At 41.7% G+C, this 24,444-nt stretch overlaps 1 protein-coding gene and 1 long non-coding RNA gene across 3 annotated transcripts in view; one reads left to right on the top strand and one right to left on the bottom strand.

Annotated features, from left to right (window-relative positions):
* GABRG3 (gamma-aminobutyric acid type A receptor subunit gamma3) overlaps positions 1–24,444 on the bottom strand; it is a 300,817-nt gene that overhangs the window by 21,285 nt on the left and 255,088 nt on the right. For both annotated transcript variants that reach the window (XM_081197585.1, XM_081197584.1), the window contains exon 6: positions 15,846–15,983. In XM_081197585.1, the coding sequence (XP_081053711.1) occupies positions 15,846–15,983 (138 nt within the window). The remainder of the gene's footprint in view (positions 1–15,845; positions 15,984–24,444) is intronic.
* On the top strand, positions 1,392–12,265 carry LOC308588905. Its single transcript, XR_014008977.1, has 4 exons — positions 1,392–1,962; positions 6,149–6,311; positions 10,458–10,563; positions 11,424–12,265. It is a non-coding gene; the product is annotated as an uncharacterized lncRNA (long non-coding RNA).

Genomic DNA, 24,444 nt, shown 5'->3' with positions numbered 1-24,444 from the left:
TAATACTTTAAGGATGAAGAGGTGGTTCCCAATATAGCACTTCCTTTGAATAGTTAAACGCCACATGAGGCTTAGAAATAAAAAATGCAAGGAAAGCCTGTCATAAGTTAGCAGCTTTCTTCTAAGGCTGTTTATTGAGTAGCCTCGCTCTGGGTGCCTCTGTGTGTGGGGTGGCTTTGCCTGCTGGGATGGGGACCAGAGAATGATGGAGTAGACATGTTTGCTTCCCACTGTGATCTCTTACAGGGTGTTGGTGTCCCATGAGATTTTGCCTGCGTGCCAAGACAATAAAAGGCCTTGCTCACGTGTGTCTGGGGCCAGTTGGTCCCTTACCTTTCTCGCCCTGATCTGGCCACAGTGATCCATGCGACGGTCACCTCCAGGCTTGATTATCGTAACTCGCTGACCCAGAAACTCCAGCGGGTGCAGAATGCCGCAGCGAGGCTCCTTATAGGGTCCTTGCTGTGGGATCACATTCATCCAGTGCTTTACCAACTGCACTGGTTCCCGGTGGAGTACAGGGTCAGGTTTACGGTGCTGGTTTTGACCCTATGCAGCCTAGGACCCATGTACCTATGGGACCACCTCGTCTGGTATGTCCCGCAGAGGACCTTAAGTTTCCATTATCCTGAATCTTATTGCTCCAGAAGGTTACTTATTACTTAAGACTCCATTTCTCAAGAGAAACACTATCTTCTTGTCTGCACTTTCTGGTTCTCACCATATATGTAAGCTTAACCATGAATACTATGTCCCAGATTTTAGTTATCCATTCTCTGTTTGCTTGTTTGTTTTAAAAGGGGAAGTTTTGATGGGAAGCAAGACCTATATATATTAGGGATGCGTGCCAGACTTGAGCTGAATGGGGTATATTTGGAGGAACTCCGGCATCAGGCTAGCATAAATTACAATTTCAGGATACATGTAGGCAGTTCTTATTTTTTTTGAACATTGGCTCTGACCACTGATCATACTGGCTGGGGCTTATGGAAGCTGGAGTCCAACAATGTCTGGTGCACCACAGGTCCCACACTCCATGTTCTACACACAAATGCATCCCCTGAAACAATTCATTTCACAGATGCTGCCTCTTCATTAGGATTCCAAAATGGCTGGATACTGCAGCTATTGTGAATTACATCTCCATGCAGTTATGTATAAAACTTATGAATACTTACCTTAACTTGGGTGGCGCATAAGTAGAAATAAAAGTATAGATAAACTATAGATAAAGGAGATATACTGACATATTGTTTCCCAAATGAACTCTAATGCATATACAATGTATTACTATGCTTTGGAACTCGTGAGATAAAGGTTAGATTAGGGCATATTTTTTAAAAAAAGATCACTTTTAACAAAATTACCTCTCTGAAATCTGATTTTCATTACCTCTTACAAATTTGCAAGGTGTTTAAATTGAACCTTAAGGAAATGCAGATAGTTACCATGCAAACATGCGCAATGCGCATGAACCTGATTTGCTCAAGAGGATTTATTAAGCAGCTTTCAATTAAGAGAAAGCTACAGATGCACAAAGTCGACTAACTCAGTCTTCCAGTAAAATTGATCCTTCTAAAGGGGGCTCACTGACAGGAAAGAAAAATGAAGTCCTATATTTAAAAAGAGAGAGAAAGACAGGTAAGACATATGTTTCAGCAACAAAGCTTTCCTTCACTGTCTCACTATGATGGCTCCATGAGATCACTTTGCTAATTCTGGATTGATAAGGAGACCCAATAACTTTTTATAATGGTTTGATTTTCTGATGAGATTGCTCAGAGAGATTGAGCTAAATGCTTTATGGTGGAAGTCTGTAATAGGTAATGACTATTGAAATCCACCAAGATGACTTGTAGTCCAATGGCTTGCAGGGGGCTTGATGGTGCATCTGTTTTGCAGCACCAGGCAAACACCAAATCCCAGAAGATTCATTGACTGAACTCTGGTGGACCATCATCAGTGAGTGGTGACCTGTTTTTTACTTGATGGATTACACGTTCTGTGTCCCTTTATTAAACCCAATAGATGACCACTATATCTCTGTGTTATTCTGTCTAGCAAGAATCTTCTCTTATGCCATCATTTTTCCTTACTTAGCCTTTGGTTTACTGATTCATGTCCACACAGCCACATCCAATTTGACTTATAGCGATCTGTGGCTGTCTGTATGCACAATGCCTGATGCCTGAGTTCCTCCAAATATACCCCGTTTGGCTCAAGCCTGGCACACATCCCTAATATATATAGGTCTTGCTTTCCATCAAAGCTTCCCCTTTTAAAACAAACAAGCAAACAGAGAATGGATAACTAAAATCTGGGACATAGTGTACATGGTTAAGCTTACACATATGGTGAGAACCAGAAAGTGCAGACAACAAGATAGTGTATTTCTTGAGAAATGGAGTCTTAAGTAATAAGTAACTTTCTGGAGCAATAAGATTTAGGATAATGGAAACCCATTTGTAGTACTTGGAAGTTTATGAAGATAATTTTTTATGTTCAGCTTTGCTATGGAAATTTGCTTCTATATGTTTGGTTCTAGTTAGCTCCTTCTACAGTCATACCTCGGGGTTGAATGTGCTTCAGGTTGAGCGTTTTCAAGTTACGCTCCGTGGCAACCCGGAAGTAACGGAGCGTGTTACTTCCGGGTTTCGCCCCTCGTGCATGCGCAGATGCTAAAAATGATGTCATGCGCATGCGCGGAAGCGGCAAAACACGACCTGCCCCCCCGCAGATGCTCAGTTGCATCTTACGTTCTATTCAGGATGCGAACGGGGCTCCGGAACAGATCCCGTTCACATCCCGAGGTACCACTGTACTTTGATTTTACACGGCATCTGCTGTGCTATAAATAAATATATGTAAATAGCAATAAGAAAACTGAAAACAAAACCACCACGCATTTTATTTTGCAGATTTAACATGTATTATTTGGTGATATATTGGTATGATAGCACATCATGTTGATAAGTAGTTTTCTCACTGATCTGCCTCTGTTGGCTGCTCATTTCTGCATCTCACAGTTACAGCTAAGGCAAAATTCTACTACTATAGTCCACTCGAACAGAGATTGCTGAGGAGCAAAGCATTGTGGGCTGCACCTCCATCCTTCCCTTGGCTTTTTCAACAAGGATCTTTGTGGCAGCAGTGGTTAACTGACAGCATCATCCAGGGCATATTGTGTTCCTGCATACTGTAAAATGTATGCCTCAGATGCTAGGGTCAGCGCCTAATAGCAGAAGGTAGCAAGAAATAAGTAGAAATTGATGGAGCACAGCCTCCAAAGTGCTTGGGCTTGCATCCTTGAAGAGTCACTTGTAAAATAAGTAAGTTTGTTTTCCCATCAATATTTAATCCTGGCTTTCGTTGGTTTCTTGACAAAGATGGGGACAACAATATGGATGGATGTCAAATGAAAACTGACAGATCTCTCATGCACACCCTCATTTTTTGTTTGCTTTTGCAATCTAATGGGGCTGTGGTGCATAATTCAAGTTAGAATGTGTCAGCATCTCCCTGTTTTTTCAAAGGTGGACTGGTCAGCTTTATAAATCCATTCAGCATCCACTCAGGCCTTGTTGAGCTTTTTCTAGAAAGTCTTGGCCATTTTGGATTGACACATGAAAAACCAAGAAGAACCCACATCATAGACAATGTGAAGTGACGTTTGTGCGGACATATATAAGGTTAGGTTGCAGTTTTAGTCTCCTGTTATTGTATTAGTTAGTGGCCTTACTGAAAAGTCTGATACAGGAGCTGTAGAGAGGGCAAAAATATGGAATGGAAGCTATGGAAACCCCACTACCATGTGGTAACAGAGGAGATAGTGTGGATGGGGACTGATAGAGTGTCAGCATTGATAGAGAGGTAACAGAGAACCAATAGAAAGACCCCAGGAGCTTAAGAAAGGGGTCCTCCAGATAGCTTGTTTATTAAACATTCATCCTCATTTGCTTGCACAAAACTTACACAGAGCTAAGCTTACAGCCAGACTTGGCTGAGCATCATCATCATCATTTATTATTTATACCCCGCCCATTTGGCTGGGTTTCCCCAGCCACTCTGGGCAGCTCCCAACAGAGTAATAATAATAATAATAATAATAATAATAATAATAATAATACTGCTATAAAATGTCAAACATTAAAAACTTCCCTAAACAGGGCTGCCTTCAGATGTCTTGTCAGGTAGTTGTTTATTTCCTTGACATCTGATGAGAGGGTGTTCCACAGGGTGGGTGCCACTACCGAGAAGGCCCTCTGCCTGGTTCATTCTGAATGGTTTGTGGGGAGGTTATATGACAATGGGCATTCATCCTAACTGCTTGCAGGGTGTTTGCAATCTTCTCTCTAATCATTTGTTCATTCTATACATTTCAGAGCATTTTCCTGTCACTTTCCTAACTTCAAAAAGCGTGTTTCTTTTTTCAAGTAGATTTGTTACATTCCACGAAAAACTGGCAATTGACAAGTGCCCTGATATAAAACTAATGAGGATTGAGAAAACAGGGTTCTTTTTTCAAGCCGGATTCCACCAGATTCCACATGCCAACATTACCACCATCCGCAACTATGATTGAGATGCAGCAACCCATCTGGCGCAGAAAGTTACACAAATTGTTTACACTCTGATTCATCAAATGAGTATGAATAATCTCCAGTGGTGACATTACAGTGTAATTAGTCCTTCCAATCCAAGAATGATGCTATCATACCAGTGACCTAATGTCACAGAAAGATTCCAGTCTCTGTCAGTGTGAGACTTTGCCCTTCATTGGAATATACTTCACAGGAACATCTTTCTAATTTGTTTTTTAAGTGATTTGAAACAGTTACAAGATTTATTTGAAAATGTGGCATGGTTTGCAAAATCATCCATTTTTTATCATGGTCCAAATCTTTAACAAGTGAATAAAAATGTTGCCTGGAGCAGAATTATATTTAATATATTACTTTAATTATATTCCAAACTCTGAGGCAAGGGTTATTATATATGTTGTGTACAATTCCTAGCACAATGGACCTTTGATTCCCGATTGAGTTTTAGAGTTTGGTTTTCCTTCCACATCTAATATTACTAAAATTAAGTGGTTCCCCCCTCCCTTTTCTCTCCCCTTTTTGGATTATGCTGTTTGAATGTTTACTCATCTAGATGACCTATTTCTCCCTGCAAATACAGCTAACCAATTTATTCAGAAATGCTACTTTGGAGGGATAATGAGGGCATTCAGGTTTGTATTAATGACTGTTTGAGGTCATCTGTTTGAGACAGATCAGTCATAGCATGTAAAAGTTCAGTGGTCATATTGCATGATGGTTAATAATTTTACTTTAATATTCTTGCTATTATGAAAACACCCACAACAAAATGATAATTTCCTTTTATGGGAGCTTGGGTGGTCCATTTCAGCAGCGAGACATTTTTGAGGTACGTTTAAACTGCTGAAAATGGGCCCACACTTTGGCCCAAGCCGAAACTTATTTTGTTTGCCTTCTGTAGTTTCTCAGCACAGTTGAAACGAAATGGTGAAATGGGGGGTCAGGTGTCAGGTGTAAGAAAATAGCTCATGATTCCACAAGTGATGGTGGGCAGGCACAGAGAGAAAGTTCACCTTCCTCAGATGAAAATAGGGACATTTCTCACTCCCCTCCACAACTGACCCTTCCTCAACCATCCATTTTAGTATAGGCTTTGCTACCCCCCCTTCCCAATTCTCCCCATAACAACTCTGGCTGGTTATGCGTAACTTCAGTAGGCATTTACTTTGTGAGATGGAAGAAATCACATTGTAGGGAAACACACACACACACACACACACACACACACACACACACGATGCAGCTACTTTAATCATATGGTTTAGTAAATTTTAGTATTTAATATTATTATTTTTCAGAGACTGTAGTTTTTCTTAATAGATTAAAATGCTTCCATATTTACATTTTTATTGCACATTCTTCTATAGAAAAGACACGAAGAATGAGAAACATATCAAAGTAGAAAAAAGATATTGTAGAGAATTACAATTTTAATAAGAATGCAAATTACGGTGAGATTTGCTACACTTAACAAAACTGAAAAAATGGCAAGATTAAAATGATCATTAGTTCTGACCACTAACTACTATTTGATATGTTTCTTATAGGAGATGGTATCAATGGTTTTGCTACTTATGACACTGAAGTAGAGATCTGATCGAGGGCACAATCATATATTCGAGTACTGCTGGCTAAGGGCTGTGGGATCTACTGGGAGCCCTGTTAATCCGCCGACCAGAGGATTTCCTCCCTCAGTATTTCCCCTAATTGGTGAGTTTGCTTTGCCTGATAAGAAATAGGGAAATATAGCATTAATTTAGTGCTGTATATTTAAAAGAGCTTATCCCTTCATTTAGATAGGAGCAGTGGCGTAGCGTGGGTTGTCAGCACCCGGGGCAAGGCAAGTAATTTGTGCCCCCTAACCCGTGGATTTGCGCCCCCTAACCCTAACCCCCAGATGTTGCGCCCGGTGCGGCCGGCCCCCCCTGCACCCCCCACGCTACGCCACTGGATAGGAGAGCCATCATGGCAGTGCTTAGGTTCTCAGTTTAGGACCTGAGAACCCAAAGTTCAAATCCCCACATGGCTGTGAAGGTTGAGTGGCCTTTGGCAAGACACCATCTCTCAGCCTAAACTATCTCCCAGGGTTGTTGTGACGTTAAAATGGGGAGCAGAGCCATGTAGGCCACCATGAGTTCCTTGGAGGAAACCCAGAAGGTAAATGTAGTAAATAAAAAAAAAATCAAAGAAATCGGGGATCCTGTGCATTTCAGAGCAGTTCTTTACCTTCCCTCTGAAGACTGCAGCAACTGAAAAGTGCTTTATTTGCAATAGGCTGCTCTATCATTTCCATGTATTGTAGTAGGGCCTCTCTAGCACTCCTCCATCTAGACAAAGTTTACATTGGCCCAGTCTTGTGGAACAGTGTCCAGGCAGAAACTACCTGTCATGCCTAATGTGATAGGTAACAACTTGTGCTCAATAAAGCCTCAGTAGAGCATATTTGCACAAGGAGTCATTTTTCACTTCTGAAATATACTCGGAGTCGAGAGTGGATTTCATGCTCTTTATTCAGCTCATAGTGGTGAGGAGGAAAGAAAGTTCCCTCAAAGTATCTGCTTTATATACATTATTTACACAGTGGGCTGCACGTGATTGGCTAATTCCAGAGTTCTCCTCTAGGCCAATCAGGTTGTGGATTCACTTCCACCTGGAGCTGGATTGGGTGGCTCCTGCAGACCAATCATACTGCTGCATTCTGAATCCTATTGTTCTAGGACCAATCAGACTGCTGCATTTTGGATCCTATTCAACTCAGTACTTAACAACTTCCAACTGGATTTCCCTTGGGGAGAGAGAAACCCATGCGTAAGAGTTTAAATGCATGGAAGTATATATATATATATATCTGTTCTAGTAACAAGAAGCCGAAAGCACCAGCCTGAAGATGACGAGTGAGACCTCGTCGAAACGTCGCCTAGACACCCCAACTCTTACACGGGAAGACACCCGAAGACACCAAAACCTGCATATATATATATATATATATATATATATATGCTTTCGTAGATTTTCACGGGTACAGGAATGCAGGTTTTGGTGTCTTCGGGTGTCTTCCCGTGTAAGAGTTGGGGTGTCTAGGCGACGTTTCGACGAGGTCTCACTCGTCATCTTCAGGCTGGTGCTTTCGGCTTCTTGTTACTAGAACAGAGCAGGATCTCAGTGTTTGAGTTCCTATAAATACTGTGGAGGGGGTGTGGTGTATAGCCTCCAACGTTCTGGGCAGAGAGGAAGTTCCCAGGTTATTGTGCCTTTTCTTCTTTTGTTCATTAATTACTTGAGGGATATCTTGAGTGATTTCTTGAGTGATATTCTGAGTACCACTTAGGAGGGTCATTAGGTGTGGATTAGTTGCTAAAGCTTTCGTGTCTTGACCTCTTGACCTTGTAAAGAGTTTTTCTGAGAAGATGGCTGTACTGCACTTAGTTGTGCTCTGGCTTGGCTTCGTGTATAGGGGCGAGCTGTGGTTTTGTGCCCTGTGCCAGCCAGATCTGTGTAGGGATTGCAGGGGGGTGCAGCATCCGGAGGTGCCACTATGGTTTGGCTACTGGATGGTGTCTGTAATTTATCTGTGGAGAGGGTCTGGGTTTGGGTCTGGTGTGGTTGATTGGAGATGGCGTTCTGTGTGCCTCTGGTTCTGGTGTCGGTTTTTGTGGGGAGGGCTAATTTCCAGATGTCTGGTAGGCGGGACGTGTCGTCACGCTTGTTCATGTTGTGAGGGTGTTTCTCTATCTCGATGGCTTCCATGATTATTCTCTTGTGGTGATGTTCCATGTTAAAGAGCAATTTGGAATCTGCAAAATTAATTTCGTGTCCTGTTTCTTTCATGTGTTGGTAAAGAGAGGAAGTTTTTTCCAAAAAATAGCCAATATCCTCAGAAACCCAAAAGATAAAATCCAGTTAGAAAACCAAGGGGTCTATGAAATACCCTGCAAAGTCTGCCCAGCCACGTACATTGGACAAACAAACAGACGAATAAATGCACGTATCGCAGAACACAAGAATGCCGTCAAAAAAGAAGAAAAAACTTCCTCTCTTTACCAACACATGAAAGAAACAGGACACGAAATTAATTTTGCAGATTCCAAATTGCTCTTTAACATGGAACATCACCACAAGAGAATAATCATGGAAGCCATCGAGATAGAGAAACACCCTCACAACATGAACAAGCGTGACGACACGTCCCGCCTACCAGACATCTGGAAATTAGCCCTCCCCACAAAAACCGACACCAGAACCAGAGGCACACAGAACGCCATCTCCAATCAACCACACCAGACCCAAACCCAGACCCTCTCCACAGATAAATTACAGACACCATCCAGTAGCCAAACCATAGTGGCACCTCCGGATGCTGCACCCCCCTGCAATCCCTACACAGATCTGGCTGGCACAGGGCACAAAACCACAGCTCGCCCCTATACACGAAGCCAAGCCAGAGCACAACTAAGTGCAGTACAGCCATCTTCTCAGAAAAACTCTTTACAAGGTCAAGAGGTCAAGACACGAAAGCTTTAGCAACTAATCCACACCTAATGACCCTCCTAAGTGGTACTCAGAATATCACTCAAGAAATCACTCAAGATATCCCTCAAGTAATTAATGAACAAAAGAAGAAAAGGCACAATAACCTGGGAACTTCCTCTCTGCCCAGAACGTTGGAGGCTATACACCACACCCCCTCCACAGTATTTATAGGAACTCAAACACTGAGATCCTGCTCTGTTCTAGTAACAAGAAGCCGAAAGCACCAGCCTGAAGATGACGAGTGAGACCTCGTCGAAACGTCGCCTAGACACCCCAACTCTTACACGGGAAGACACCCGAAGACACCAAAACCTGCATATATATATATATATATACTGCATATATATATGCAGGTTTTGGTGTCTTCGGGTGTCTTCCCGTGTAAGAGTTGGGGTGTCTAGGCGACGTTTCGACGAGGTCTCACTCGTCATCTTCAGGCTGGTGCTTTCGGCTTCTTGTTACTAGAACAGAGCAGGGTCTCAGTGTTTGAGTTCCTATAAATACTGTTGAGGGGGTGTGGTGTATAGCCTCCAACGTTCTGGGCAGAGAGGAAGTTCCCAGGTTAATGTGCCTTTTCTTCTTTTGTTCATTAATTACTTGAGGGATAATGAACAAAAGAAGAAAAGGCACATTAACCTGGGAACTTCCTCTCTGCCCAGAACGTTGGAGGCTATACACCACACCCCCTCAACAGTATTTATAGGAACTCAAACACTGAGACCCTGCTCTGTTCTAGTAACAAGAAGCCGAAAGCACCAGCCTGAAGATGACGAGTGAGACCTCGTCGAAACGTCGCCTAGACACCCCAACTCTTACACGGGAAGACACCCGAAGACACCAAAACCTGCATTCCTGTACCCGTGAAAATCTACGAAAGCATATATATATATATATATATATATATATTCAAATTGATTTCTTGTCAAGGGCTTTACAGCTGATCTAGGAGAATTTTGAAAAATCCTACTGCAAATTCAATAATATTCATTCAGATATTTGTAGAGTAAATTAAATGTAGAGTAAATGAACTGTAGGGCTTGAGGCTTTAGCCCCATGTGCGCAGTTGGCAATAAACAACTGGTCTTGTGTTTCCAATGAGTCTCACTTGGGTCATTCAGTAATAAAACCATGAAGTTTCACTGACTGCTGCAGCCAATATGGTTTAAAGTCCCTGATCATTGACCATGGTGGCTGGGGCTGATGGGAGCTGGAGCCCAGCAACATCTGGTTTCTCTCAGGCTTCCCACCCCTGTTTTAGAATAACATTGCTGAGTGCCCTCAAAAGCATGATGGTCACTGTTCTATGCGCTAACCCTTACTTCCAAGTTCATTCGCAGCTCCTAAATGAGATACTGGACTTGTGGAAGGTCTTTGTGGAAAACCTTAGAAATGTATGAAATCAAGTGATACTGTCTTACTTCTTGGTAGAAAGGTATGCATTAAGTTCACTATGTTTTCTGTTTAATTTGCAGTGAAAAAATTCAGTGCTCCAGCTAGGACTGGGCCTTCCATTTACAGCACTCTTGAACCACTTTAACAGTTATGGTTTCCTCCATAACTGCAGTGTGTTAAGGGTGCTCAGGATTGTTAAGAGACCCCTAGTTCCCTTCACTGTGCAGGTGTCGCCCCCCCCCCCCCGCACTTATGCATGATCGACTGTGTATATGCGTGACACTGGGAAATAAATTATTTAATTCAAACCCAGAAATGGCAGGAGAGAGCTGAAGAGTCCTCATGGCTTGCAAGGAGATGCTCCCTGGAGCCTGGAATGAATGTCAATGTTGGCAGAGGAGGCCTGAGGCACAGCGGGACTTTGTTTTGGCTGCTCAGTGACCCCGCCTAACAGCTGACAGACGGAGTAGCACAGTCGCAACCACTTTCCCACACATCCTTCAGACTCCACCCAGCCCAAGAGCTTCAACTCAATATATTTTGGTCTGGATTGGGGATTGGGCACTGGAGGCTTTTTAAGAGAATGCTCCCTACTTTACGGGATTTCAGTTATGCGCATGGAGGCCAGGAACGTTACTGCCACATAAGTGGGGGGGGGGGATGCCTGTACTACAACTCTGAGTTCCCCGAGAAGAGAGATGGATTGATAAAACTGCTGTGGAAATTATAGCTTTGTGAGGGAAACAGGGGTCTCCTGTTGACAAATTGCACCCTTGACAAACTACAGCTCCCATTATTCTTTGGGGGAAGCCATAGCTGTTAAAGTAGTAAGAGAGAGATTTAAATGAATAGTATGTATAATATGGGTGGTCCATATTGTTAAAGCTATGGTTTTCCCAGTAGTGATATATGGAAGTGAGAGCTGGACGATAAAGAAGGCTGATCGCCGAAGAATTGATGCTTTTGAATTATGGTGCTGGAGGAGACTCTTGAGAGTCCCATGGACTGCAAGAAGATCAAACCTATCCATTCTGAAGGAAATCAGCCCTGAGTGCTCACTGGAAGGGCAGATTGTGAAGCTGAGGCTCCAGTACTTTGGCCACCTCATGAGAAGAGAAGACTCTCGGGAAAAGACCCTGATGTTGGGAAAGATGGAGGGCACAAGGAGAAGGGGTGACAGAGGACGAGATGGTTGGATAGTGTTCTCGAAGCTACCAGCATGAGTTTGACTAAACTGCAGGAGGCAGTGGAAGACAGGAGTGCCTGGTGTGCTCTGGTTCATGGGGTCACAAAGAGTCGGACACGACTAAACGACTTAAACAACAACAACAAATGGGTGGACTCTAGGGGTAAAAAAAAGCGGTAAAATGGACTATAGTTTCAATTTTACAACTCAGCCAACTGCTTGGATTCGAACTTAAATGTAAGTGAACACCAATTTAGACTCATCAAATGGATCTGTTAAAAAAAGTTAACCTCAAAGATGCTACTGGCACATGCTGTAGTTTTCAAATCATGCCATATAAAAAGCCCCGCAATCCCCAGAGTGTTTATCCTTTTAAGAGCATTCATGTGACAGGAGTTTCCTAATGCGCCATCAGGACTCAGTGGGAGCCACTGTGGCTTTGAAATATGTCAGGCACATGTGTAAGTAGATGAGACCAGTTAATATTCATAAAATAAATGTCTCTAGTCTAGCACATATGGCTGTCTGGTTTTGTGACAGATCTGTATGAAAGCCAATTAAGAAGTACATTTTTTTAAAAAAAATAATATTGCGTATATATGTATGCTTATAAACCACTTCAAGGTTTTTTGACGAGGAAGCGGTATATAAATTGTATTAATAAAATGTATGTATGTATAATATCATATAGTGTCTATTTCCTTTAGCACACAATTTCCTTTAGCAATCAATTTCCTATGAAATTGTGACATGTTTGAGCAACTAATGGCAGGCAATTGACGCAGGGAAGGAGCTAGGCCATTTTCCACAGATTATCACAAAAACCATGCAGTGATAATTCGCACAACAACATCCTGTACTTCCATTTAAATGGAAACTATTGCTTATAATAGGGACAGTGCTTTAATGGTTCAGAATATGATGTTCCACAGTAATAGTCCTACTGTGAGAAAAGCCATGTGGTCTGCAAACTTGAAAAAAGCAGGGAGGAGTTAACAAAACAAGAACTTTTTAATGTGCAAAAACTGGTTTGGGACACCAAGATAAAAAAATGAGAACCTGTGTGCCCTAAATGGTATCATTCCTACGCTTGCATTATTCAAGCGATCTTATTATTCCTTTTCTCTGCTAACCAGACATACATATATTTGGGCATGCCCCCATAAATTACATCTATAAATTCTAGTAGTTTCACACATAAAACTCTTTTGTAGTGCTGAAACGAACTAGTCATTTCATATGCATGGAAAACATTTCAGAATTCATGAATGTGAATAAATACATCTACTCGGTTTGCATAGCTGGTGGAGGAGAAGAATTCATGTTCTTCGTTGCTTTTTAAAGCTTTACTTTACGACTTTGCTCTTTGGGCATTGTCTATGATTTCTTCATGCTTGGACAAGGCTCAGCCATTTGTTTTCAATTATTTTAAAAATACATCAATGATAAGAAAAGAAACAAAGACACTGGTCCAGGTAAAAGTGAATTTTAAATAGTAAATTGCTTTCAGAGGGACTTGGGCTGCTATAGTAGGCACATTTTTGTTTATTGAACAATCTGGGTTAATATGCATATAGGCTTGAAGCTATTGGTTGCATCTATTTTACCCGCAATAGAGCTGATGGGTTATAGCCAATAGAGATGGACAAATCAGTTAATTTTGGCTTCTCGATTTTCCCTATCTTAAATTCAATCCCATACATTTCTGCATACAATCACTTCTTGGGAGCAATTTCAAAGACATGTTTTAGAATGCAGTCATGGTGCTGCTCCAAAAGCTAAAAGAAAGAACGAGGCAGTCCTCAGACCATTCTGTAAGTAAATCTCAGGCCAATGATCATGTGGCTTAATATTCAGATCAATGTTCTGATCTGTGAATGGAAGGTTTGCTCCAAACACGGAGCAAACTGGCATCTTACTTCAGAGGCATCAACACACAGGGCCTGTAAGTGACAGGGAGGAGGAGAATACCCCCTGCTTTCAAAACGCTAGCCTCCATCTTGGTACAGACATACAGAGCTCACGTTCCAGGACAGAAACACATCCTTACATCCTGGCGTTCAAATTTCCTCACAAAACGTTAGAACGCTGCTTTTATATTGGCTTCATTTGTTAATGATCACTTCAACTGAACCATATAATCACAAGATTTAGTAATATGTTAATTGCATTTTAGCGAGGAAATGGTCTTTAACCACAAAGATGCATTATTGATGTGAATGGGGAGCCCATAAATCATTGACTTGCAGATGGGTGTTTTGTTCTTTCTGTGCAATGTGTCCCAATATGGAAAGCTTGATCTGTTTAATTTCATCTTTGAAGAATCCATCACTTCATATTAAATTAGCAGACTGTTACTGACAATGCATGGCTGTAGGACTTGCCGTGACATATTGATCCATCTAACATACTTCAGAGTCATTTATAACTTTTAGATGGTGCTTAGCTTGAATGAGATTTTCAGTCTACCAAGTGCAGCAGATATTTCATTACACAACATTAGGTTTAAGTCCTAGGAGTTATTCGCAAGGTACTTTTTGCTACCCATCAGCTTAGGCTCAGTAGCAGTCAGTGGGGCAGGGTGGGATGAGGTTGGGCTACTTAGCAGGCTTCCCCAATGCCAGAGTTGCTTTGGGTTACCAAGAAAAAGTGGGTGCTGCTGCTGCCACCGAATTCTCAGGAGGACCCACTGATCACCCAGCTGCTAATCCGAAATATCACTACAGTCACACAGGACCTGTCCTCTTCTCAGCGATGTGCCTGGCATATGCTATTTTAATTTCCTCACTCCCAGGTGACACTACATCGAGGGTCCAGAGGGATTGTGAGAACATTTAAATGGACAGTGCCAACGTCAGTGTTAGACTTTTTCTTTTTTCTTTCTTTTTTGCTGATGGTGCATCATCCTGCCCCTCTTAAAGTAAGGCCAAGCTGGGAGGGTGCAGCAGTGAAGCCCACCACTTCAATTTCATATACAAGCTCTGCCATGTATAAGAAATTTCATATTAAATCATTGTATGCATATGCTCTGAAAAAGACCTACAGTTGAAGCATGTAGGATATTTATTGTTTGCATTAATGCCTTGGGAATTCCTTTGTTCGTTTGTGATGTTCCCAGCAGAGCTGGGAAATCCCTTTTGATCCTGATCGTAGTTAAACAACCCCTAAACACATCTTGTCCACAGCCCACTACACAGCTCAGCTTTGCCCTATCCTGGCCAAGCTCATAAAGGCATCCTTATGCAGCTCACACACAGCACCTAGAGGGCAAGCATCATAAGAACATAAAAGCATGTTGTTAGATATGTCAGCAAAGGTCTATTGGTACGCCAACTATTGAGCTGGGACTGGATCTTGATCCGGTGCAATGACCCCATTATGATGCAGTCCACCGGTGTCTGGGTTCCAATGACTAGTGCTAGGAGATCTCATTAGACTGGGCTATTCAACTGGGCATGACACTTTCAGCAGGGAAATGCTTCTGTACAGCAACAGACTGTGTATGAGAATCCTAACTCTCTCCTTCAATGTGACAGATGGCCAGGGCTGTCAAGCTGACAACATAGAAACATCCTGCTGGGTCTGACCAATGTCCATTGGATCCAGGATTCTGTTCCAGCAGAAACCAGCCAGATGCCTCTGGAAGCATACACACAGGACACAAAGATGGTTGCCATGCCTAGCATCTGGTTGTTGAAGGCATACTATCTCCGTAAATGGAGCTTCATTCACTGAGCTTCCAAGTTTGACAGCAGCTGATAGGCTGATCTCCCATTAATTTATCCAACACTTTAAAAAAAATATGCACCAAGGGCCATCACCACAGCTTGTAGCAGTAAATTCAGTAAGTTAATTGTTTCCCGGGGAAGTATTTTCTCTTATTCCATGGCAAGGGAACCTATGACCCTGTTGGACTCTAACTCTTATCAGCCCTGGCAGTCATGGCCAATGGTCATGGATGATGGGAGTTTGAGTCCAACAATGTGTGGACTACTAAAGGCAATGGCTGCCCCCTACTTTTCAATACTGTGCTGGTTATACTGACCCACATTTCACATTTATTGATCTAGGAAAGGGCTGTACTGAACCCCTAAACCTTCAGGCCAGAAAGTGCATTGTTATTGCATTGTACCTACCTGCAGATGTTTGCACAATATCAGAGGTATTTCTGAGACCCATGAAGTCAAACTGATAGAGTCTCCAGGATTTCTGGTCTGCAGCTTCTACTGAGTTTTTTCTCCATCTATAAATCATTTCTTCTTGAGGATAGCCATCTGTAAATTAAAAGTTTTTTATCAAATGCATGGTAAACATTCTACAATGTTAAACTTTTGCATTAGATTTGTGTCACACTTTTCATATAACTTTGGAATAATTTTTAATACCTTAGGCTGCAATCCTATGCTCCACTGAATTCAATGTGACTTACTTTTGAGTAGAGATGTATAGGATTTCGCAGATTTACAATGCAACCCGATGCATGTCTGCTTGGTGATGTTTCCTCCCTTTTTAAGTGGGCATAGATATGCAGCCTTAATGGCTCTTCAACATTATTGACTATATATACCGTAACTCCAGTGCAATCAATCGTATATGACTAGAGAAATGTTGTTGTTGTTACCATTCTGGTCATGATGAATTTTTGAACCAAGTCAGCTTTAGTTTCATGTGATACCAGAGTTGTCACTGAAAATTGCTAAGATCACTTAGGATGCTTTTGAACTTCTCAACCAAATTTGTCTCCATAATTTTGATTTCTAAATCACCTGGTCTGGTCTCTCAAGTAAGTGAAACCAATGTATAGACCAGACTTCCTCAACCTCGGCCCTCCAGATGTTTTTGGCCTACAACTCCCATGATCCCTAGCTAGCAGGACCAGTGGTCAGGGATGATGGGAATTGTAGTCTCAAAACATCTGGAGGGCCGAGGTTGAGGAAGCCTGGTATAGACATTCATTCATTCATTCATTCATTCATTCATTCATTCATTCATTGGCTTGTTTGTTTATACCAGGCATCCCCAAACTTGGTCCTCCATATGTTTTGGGACTACAATCCCCATCATCCCTGAGCACTGGTCCTCTTAGCTAGGGATGATGGGAGTTGTAGTCCCAAAACATCTGGACGGCCGAGTTTGGGGATGCCTGGTTTATACATACCCTACCTCAAGGCAGCTTACAGGTTCTAATTTATGTACAGAGCCCTGTGTGTGCATAGTTACATGCCGGTGGGGTGGAACTGCAATGCTGCTTTCCTAAAATGGGTTTACCAGGATGGAGAGGGGAAGGCAGTGGGGAGGTTGGTGTAGTTCAGGTGCAGTGGTGGAGCTCTGCCTCTATTTTCATTTTAATATATATAGAACATATAACACATAAAATATATAAAAATATCAAAGCAGTTCACAATAATATCTATGTATAATTTTAAAAACACAGTAAAAAGTACAATCAGAGACCATCGAATAACAGTTGCAGGAGGATAGCAAATCACCATCATTCCACTAAAACTTATATTTAAAGTTCTAAAGTGTTTGTTCCAACACACTAGCCTTCTGGAAAATAATTATAATGGTGGTGGTGATGATATTATCCTTCATTTCAGCACAATTATTCATTACCACATTCTAATGAATGCTTTCTTCCTTTAATCCATTGTCTCAAGTAATATTACAGCATGAAAGATGCCAACAACATGTTAATCTGTGATCTCTTTAAATCTACAAGTGTTTTTGGAGTGCAGCATTCATTTATTTTCAGTGTTCCAGAGTCACAGTTATCACAGATTTTCTTTTTTTCAAGTGAATGAAAACTGTTTATAGTTTCACAGTCTACTGATTGGCAAGACGGCCGAGATGATAATTTACTGTTCTGTCAGGCAGACTATTTTAAAGGATTCATGGTTAAGCAAGAATTAATCTTTAACGTGTCCACAACTTCTAGAAGAGTGAGTGATTTTAGGGCTCAAAGTTGTTTCCATTTTCAGTGGAAAATTGCATCTTTCTCTTGTCATTCATTAGTTGGCCCAGTTAATGGTTTGGCCTGGTCCGTCCTTCACTGGTCCCTAAATGATCACCTGTAGGAGTCTGTGGGCTCACAGTTCAGTGGCAATCGGGTGGACAAACCCATTTTATGAAACAGCATTCCCAAGATTGTGACTGCTTGGAAAATGAAACTCCAGGTCTTGCAAATAGGAAACAGTGTAGAGCCATCTATACACACGAAGTCACAAGACTGTTTTTATGTAGTCGGTTGTATGAGGGGTGGCAGAACTGAGCCCTTATCTGGTTTCCTTTTGGCAACACACAACGGTCTCATTTTCTGCCTTCCACCCAAGCCACGGTCCAGAGCCTGACATTATCTCTTGTGGGATATCATCCTTAGTATTGGCATTAAGCTATTTGATGAGCACACCTCCTCTCTCCCATCGGCTCAAATGGACAGAAGCAGCAGTAGCCAGAACCCAGTCTCTGAGAGAAAAAGACTAGATGGCTCTGGCACATAATGTTCCTTCTACTTTCTGGAGGCTTCCCATTATTTCCAGGGTGGAATCTACACACATAAAAAACACTGTGAAAATGCTTTAAAAAAAAGAAGTTTTGAAAAACACATTGAATTTTGCATAGCTCACTGTCACCATCTAGGTGCCACGTTTGTATATTGCACTTGACAACACATTTAAAACACATTTTATGTGCAGCTGTGTAGCTGAGTCATAGGTTTTCATGCATATCTTTAGCCCTGAAAAGAACTGGGCTCCTAGGGTGAAGAAAGCAGTTACCTAACCCTACCAGCATCTAGCTAGTCTTTGAGCTACTCCAAGGTTGTCAGTTTGCTGTGAAGTGCACAGGTGCCATCCATCCCAAAACTCCATGTAGGTAGTTAAAAGGTAAAAGGTAAAGGGACCCCTGACCATTAGGTCCAGTCGTGACCGACTCTGGGGTTGAGGTGGCGCTCATCTCGCTTTATTGGCCGAGGGAGCCGGTGTACAGCTTCTGGGTCATGTGGCCAGCATGACTAAGCCGCTTCTGGCGAACCAGAGCAGCGCACGGAAACACCGTTTACCTTCCCGCCGGAGCGGTACCTATTCATCTACTTGCACTTTGAGGTGCTTTCGAACTGCTAGGTTGGCAGGAGCAGGGACCGAGCAACGGGAGCTCACCCCGTTGCGGGGATTCAAACCACTGACCTTCTGATCAGCAAGCCCTAGGCTCTGTGGTTTAACTCACAGCGCCACCTGCGTCTCTTATATAGGTAGGTAGTTATACGTCACCAAAAACAGAGAATACAGACTCCTTATTTGTACAAAAATATGGAAATGTAGAGATAATTACTATAATGTAAATAGAATATAGCACATCTCACCATGATGCAGAAGATAGTCACCTATTGACTGGTGTGCTTATTCATTCCAGATGCTAACCACTAATGATCCCTTCAAGGCCCTACTTATCTTTAACTGCACTTTGTCCAGACAACTGTCCAACAGAGGATCCATTCAAACAGAGGATCCATTCAAACAGAGGATTGTCCCTGCAGAGAAGGACACATTCCCACCCTGAATCCATGGCAGGTCATTAGCAGATCCTGTCCTGGCACCTCGATATTTTACATAGGAACATAGGAAGCTGCACTCAAGACTCATCAATATTGGCAGTGGATCTCCAGGATCTACTTCATCCCTGCCTGGAGATGTCAGGGATTGAACCTGGGACCCTTTGCACCCAAGGCAAATGCTTTACCACTGAGCAACAGCCCTCCCCCTGAAAATTTTGTACAGTTCACAAAGAAGCAAGGGATGCTTTTGTGAAGGGCTGGCACATTCTTCTCTACCTTGCTGTTTCATTGTGGCTTGTTATTACCATACATAATGAAAGATAGCATTTCCCCTCCGCCAAGTACTTGCCCATTGGGCATTACCCTGACGACATGCATAATTACCCTTCCTACTATATCCATAATTCAGCACCATCCAGTCCAAAAACAATTATATGCACATGAGCACCAGGTGTAATGGAGACAAGACTATTTCCACTCAGTTGAAATTAAATGTTCTGTTAAATATTATTCACCTTCCTTTGCGTGTGAGAGGGCTGCACAGGCATGCTGGGTAAACAACACACAGCAAAACCCTGGCAATATTTCTGCCTTGTTCACAATCAAAGGCTGTGCCGATGAGCTCCTGCCAACTGCGGAAGGCTTGCTGGGTTCATGGATTTCATGTATTTATTTGCAATCATTTTTGATATCTTGCTGGCAAATGATAGAGATCTCAACTTTTCTGCAGTAAGTATAAAGCCGTTTGTGTGGTGGGTGGCCAGTCAAAATGTTAATGAGAGAAAATCCTGCCATTCTTCCACTGCCATGTTTTCCATCTACTTGATCGACTCATTTGTGGAGCTAATTCAAATGTTACTACCCCACATGAAGCCTGCTGAAAAATTATTCTCTGTGGCAGCGCCACACAACAGGCATGTAACGTTGTCTATTCACCACACTGATTTTCCACATTCCACATTCCCCACTTTTTCTAGGGTTATTTAAGTTTAAGAGGCTTAAGAAAATCCACAGGTGGAAAATGCCTGAATAAGAACCCACTAAAATGGTTGCAAGCCTTTGAGTGGTTCAGATCTCTTCTACTCATGCTGCAGATAGCACGGGATTGGCGAAAGATGAGGATTCTTTTTGTTGTTGTTAAAATCATAGGCTGGATGTTGTAGTCACAAGACTAAGAGCTTATCCACCCTTTTGTTTTCCCCACTGCTTTCCCCCAGGGAAACCCGATCTTTAACAATGAACAGGGGTACCATCTTCTCAAGTTGACTGAGGGGGCCCGACGCAGCTTCTTGACATTGCATGTGCAGCATTTTGAGGAGCAAGGGGGCATTGCTGAATGCTCTCTGAACATTGAGAAGGCCCGACCCCTAAAAAAAACCAATTGTGTGTGTGTGTGGGGGGGGGGGACAGGACTGCCTGGGCTCCTAGGAGCTGGCTTATATGGCACTAAATCAGAACAAACAGCAATTTAGAGCTAGCAAGCAGGTTTTCCAGGAGACAGTGGCAGGGCAAAGACAAAAGTGCTTGAGCCTGTGCCTAGAAAGTGGGCTAAGTGGGAAAAAAAACTACTTTGACTCATGCTTTCTAAGCCCCAGTCATGCAGAAGTATGGGCGATCCTCTAATTTATGGACTTAGTTCCAAGATAGAGATTAGAAGCTGAATAAGTCAGTCCCAGCAAAGCACTGGGTTAATTCATAGAGCCACTTTCCATAAAAGAAGATGGCAAACTTATCAGTTAATTAAGCAGCCCTCTCTCACCCTCCCACCCACAAACCCATCCAAACCCAACTCAGTCACTAACATTTTAAAATTCAGAACCGGGCAATGGCTTTATTAGGATCTACCAACATATGAGCCAGAATGATATGGCAATTAAGGTATCCTGGGACACAGTCTTTAAGCTATCCTGCACCTAAACCATTTATTAATTTTAATCCATTCAAGTATTTGTATACCGTTTCTCATTTTTTTAAAAAAATGGGTAAACCACAAAGCAGTTTCTAAAACACCAACAGGAAAATTAAGCAATATAATAACAAAGGGCAACATTTAAACATTTGAAACAAAAAAAGACAAAAGATTTAAAAAATATTTTTAAAAGATAAAAAATGAATTGAAGAGGGTGTCCAGCAATTGCTGTAGATAGAGGAATTTGTCTGGCTTTCAAGAACCAAGGGAAATTATTTAACCAATGAGGAACAGTGAGTCGTAGCTTTATATATATTAAAATGTCACTATATAATTATGTATAAACTTTTATGATTTAGAAAGTACAGGAACAGTAGCCTTATAGCAGCAAAAGAGCTATTAAGTATAAAATACAATTTTTGTATTATTTTTTTTATTACAAATTTCCCTTGAGATTAACCTGCTGCAAATAGCTGCACAATTTTCAAGGAAACACAGATATTTATCCTATCCCCTTTTGCTTCCTTTTCATTACAGTAAAAATTGAGGTCATGCATTCAGCACACCTCCCTCAGCTTCTTTCAGTGTATTTCAGTCAATATATTTTAAAGAAATTTAATGTCCTTTGCCCTCGCATTGAAACATTTTCGATGGGAACTAAAGCTTTTATGCAGAAGTAGAGGACTGATTTTGACTATATAACTTCATGAAGTGAAGTGATAATCTCTTGACTTCTCTTCCTCCTGTGGAGGACGATAAAATGGATGAAGTCAATAAATTATATAGGCTCCACTGCCACCCCCAAACAAATCACCAGCACAGGAGCTGAAAAAAACATCTGGGATTGTGGCAAAAATAAAAATTAAATTCCAAACAAAAAATAATAGAATATGGCATTCTTCGGGCTTAGTCCAATGAATGTTCCTTGCTACTCAATGTCATTGCAATCAATGGGACCTAAACATCCGGTACTATATTGTGGTTCCACATTTTTCAGTGGGGCTGTGATCAGGTCTACCAGGAAAACATTCATAATTCAATTCCATTGCGATCAGTCATCATTGCATTGGGTTGGAAATCATCTATTGGTCAGCAGCTCATTCATGACTAAATTCCATTGCAGTCAATGGTCCCAATGCCTTTGAATGCCCACTTTTGCTCCACTAATTTTGATGAGACCATGATCAGGTCAAGCGAGTGGCGTCTACTTGAGGGTCTTGCACGCTCCCTGTGTTTCAATGGTGCCTGAAGTTGTTGGCTAGAATTGGCTAGTATACAAAGGTTACTAGACGTCCCCGTTTCCCGGGAACAGTCCCCAGATTTACAAATCATTCTCCATACAATATCCATTGAAGTTGAAAAGTGTCCCTGGATTCATTGAAAAAAATCTGGTAACCTTATGGTATACACTTGGGACATATTTATGCCAGAGTTTGGGGATACACCAGAAAGCCTATTTTGAAAGAAAAACATTGGAAAGTGTGTTCAAAGAGAGCGATTGGAAACTTGGCATGGAAAGGGAACTGGTGTCGAGACTTAAGGGACAGCAAAGTACAGATTTTAGGACTTTCAGATGCAGTTCGTTTCCCGCAGGAGCAATGTTCACTTAGCTTTGAGTCCCCAAAGCTGCCTCGGGAGCATAAATTTAGCTATCTTTAAGACTTCACTGTCACAAACATAAGCTTGCAAGTATGGAAGATGGGTTGCAAGATCAATTGCTGTAGCCTTGCGTTTGGTAATAGAGCAGGTATTTCTACAAAAGCTGTCACTGTCCTACTCCTTTTTGAGATGGGGGGGGGGATAGCTGGGTTATAAACTGCTCTTTGTTAGCAGCTGACGTTCCAGGCAATGCGAACATTCCCTTAGCCAATTTGCTAAAGATCTTACAGAAAGAGATGCACACTCGCCCACACCATCAACCTCTAACTTTCGCTAGTAAAGTTATCTGCCTTTGTAACTATGCAAATGAAGGCAGACTTTGCAACTGCTCTGATTTAATTATGGTAGCTTAGCTACCGAGTTAGGCTCTTCAGAAATTTCATCCATTCAATGACAAATAAATTAGGCTGCTTTCCCCAGTTTAAAAAACATGTACCCACCAATTGGTACCAGAGGCTTTTAGTCTGTAAGTAAGTCATTAAAAAGCAGGAATGTGCTTGAGAGGTGCTTACATTCGAATTGGTGAGATGTTAAAAAAAAAAAGGGTAATCAGGGCACTTTTATATTGCCATTGAAAAGAATGAGGGATGCATAGCATTCTGGATTGCAATCTAGGCAAACACAATGGGATGTGTGGAATATAACAGGGAAACTGGACTTCATTCCATATCTATGTCCTTTCTTCATTACTGCTCTCTTATATAGTGGTACCTCTGGTTACGTACTTAATTCGTTCCGGAGGTCCATTCTTAACCTGAAACTGTTATTAACGTGAAGCACTACTTTAGCTAATGGGGCCTCCTGCTGCTGCCACGCCGCCGGAGCACGATTTCTGTTCTTATCCTGAAGCAAAGTTCTTAACCTGAAGCACTATTTCTGAATTAGCGGAGTCTGTAACCTGAAGCGTATGTAGCCTGAAGCGTATGTAACCCGAGGTACCACTGTAATTATATCACTTCATCTTGGCATGCGACTCATTTTTTTCTGTTGGTCTATTTAATTTTTTAATGGATCATATATATTGCATTGCATTATGATATATTAAACATTAACATTCTATTAATAGTATTAATAATATTTTATCAATGTTTATTTTTTCCTTTTAATTATCACCTTTTCCCTTATGTTTTTAGGTCTTTCTGTTTTAGCTTTAAGCCACTTAGAGTCGGGGGGAAAGGCAGGAAATGAATGAATGAATGAATGTCTATTATAAAACAACAGCTAACCTCTCTGCTGACCATTTTTCTAATTCAGGGATGGAGAACCTGCTCCATCAATGAGCAAGACCATAGCTTAGGGACAGAGCATCTTTTGATTCTGACTTCTGACATTTTGTAGTTGCATGGAGATGTAGAAGGCGTTTTTCCGGTGCTGCTCCTCTAGGATTTTGATTTATTGATTGTTTTAATATTGCTTACATATGACTCGCAAGGTGCCTCAGAGGCCATGCTTAGAGCTGAAAAGGTAGGATAGAAATGGCTGTATAAACAAACAAGCTAGCTATATGTGGATTAACAGCATGGGGTGGTTCACACTTGTGATTTCTAGATGGCATTTGGACTTTTTAGTTTAGAGAAAATGCAAACAGGCAGTTTACATGATTAAAGTCTATAAA

The sequence above is a fragment of the Podarcis bocagei genome (assembly GCF_964188305.1).
Source record: "Podarcis bocagei genome assembly, chromosome: 6".
Classification (NCBI taxonomy): Eukaryota; Metazoa; Chordata; class Lepidosauria; order Squamata; family Lacertidae; genus Podarcis; species Podarcis bocagei.
Note: the sequence above shows the minus strand (reverse complement) of the source record. Positions and strands in the feature narration are given on the sequence as shown.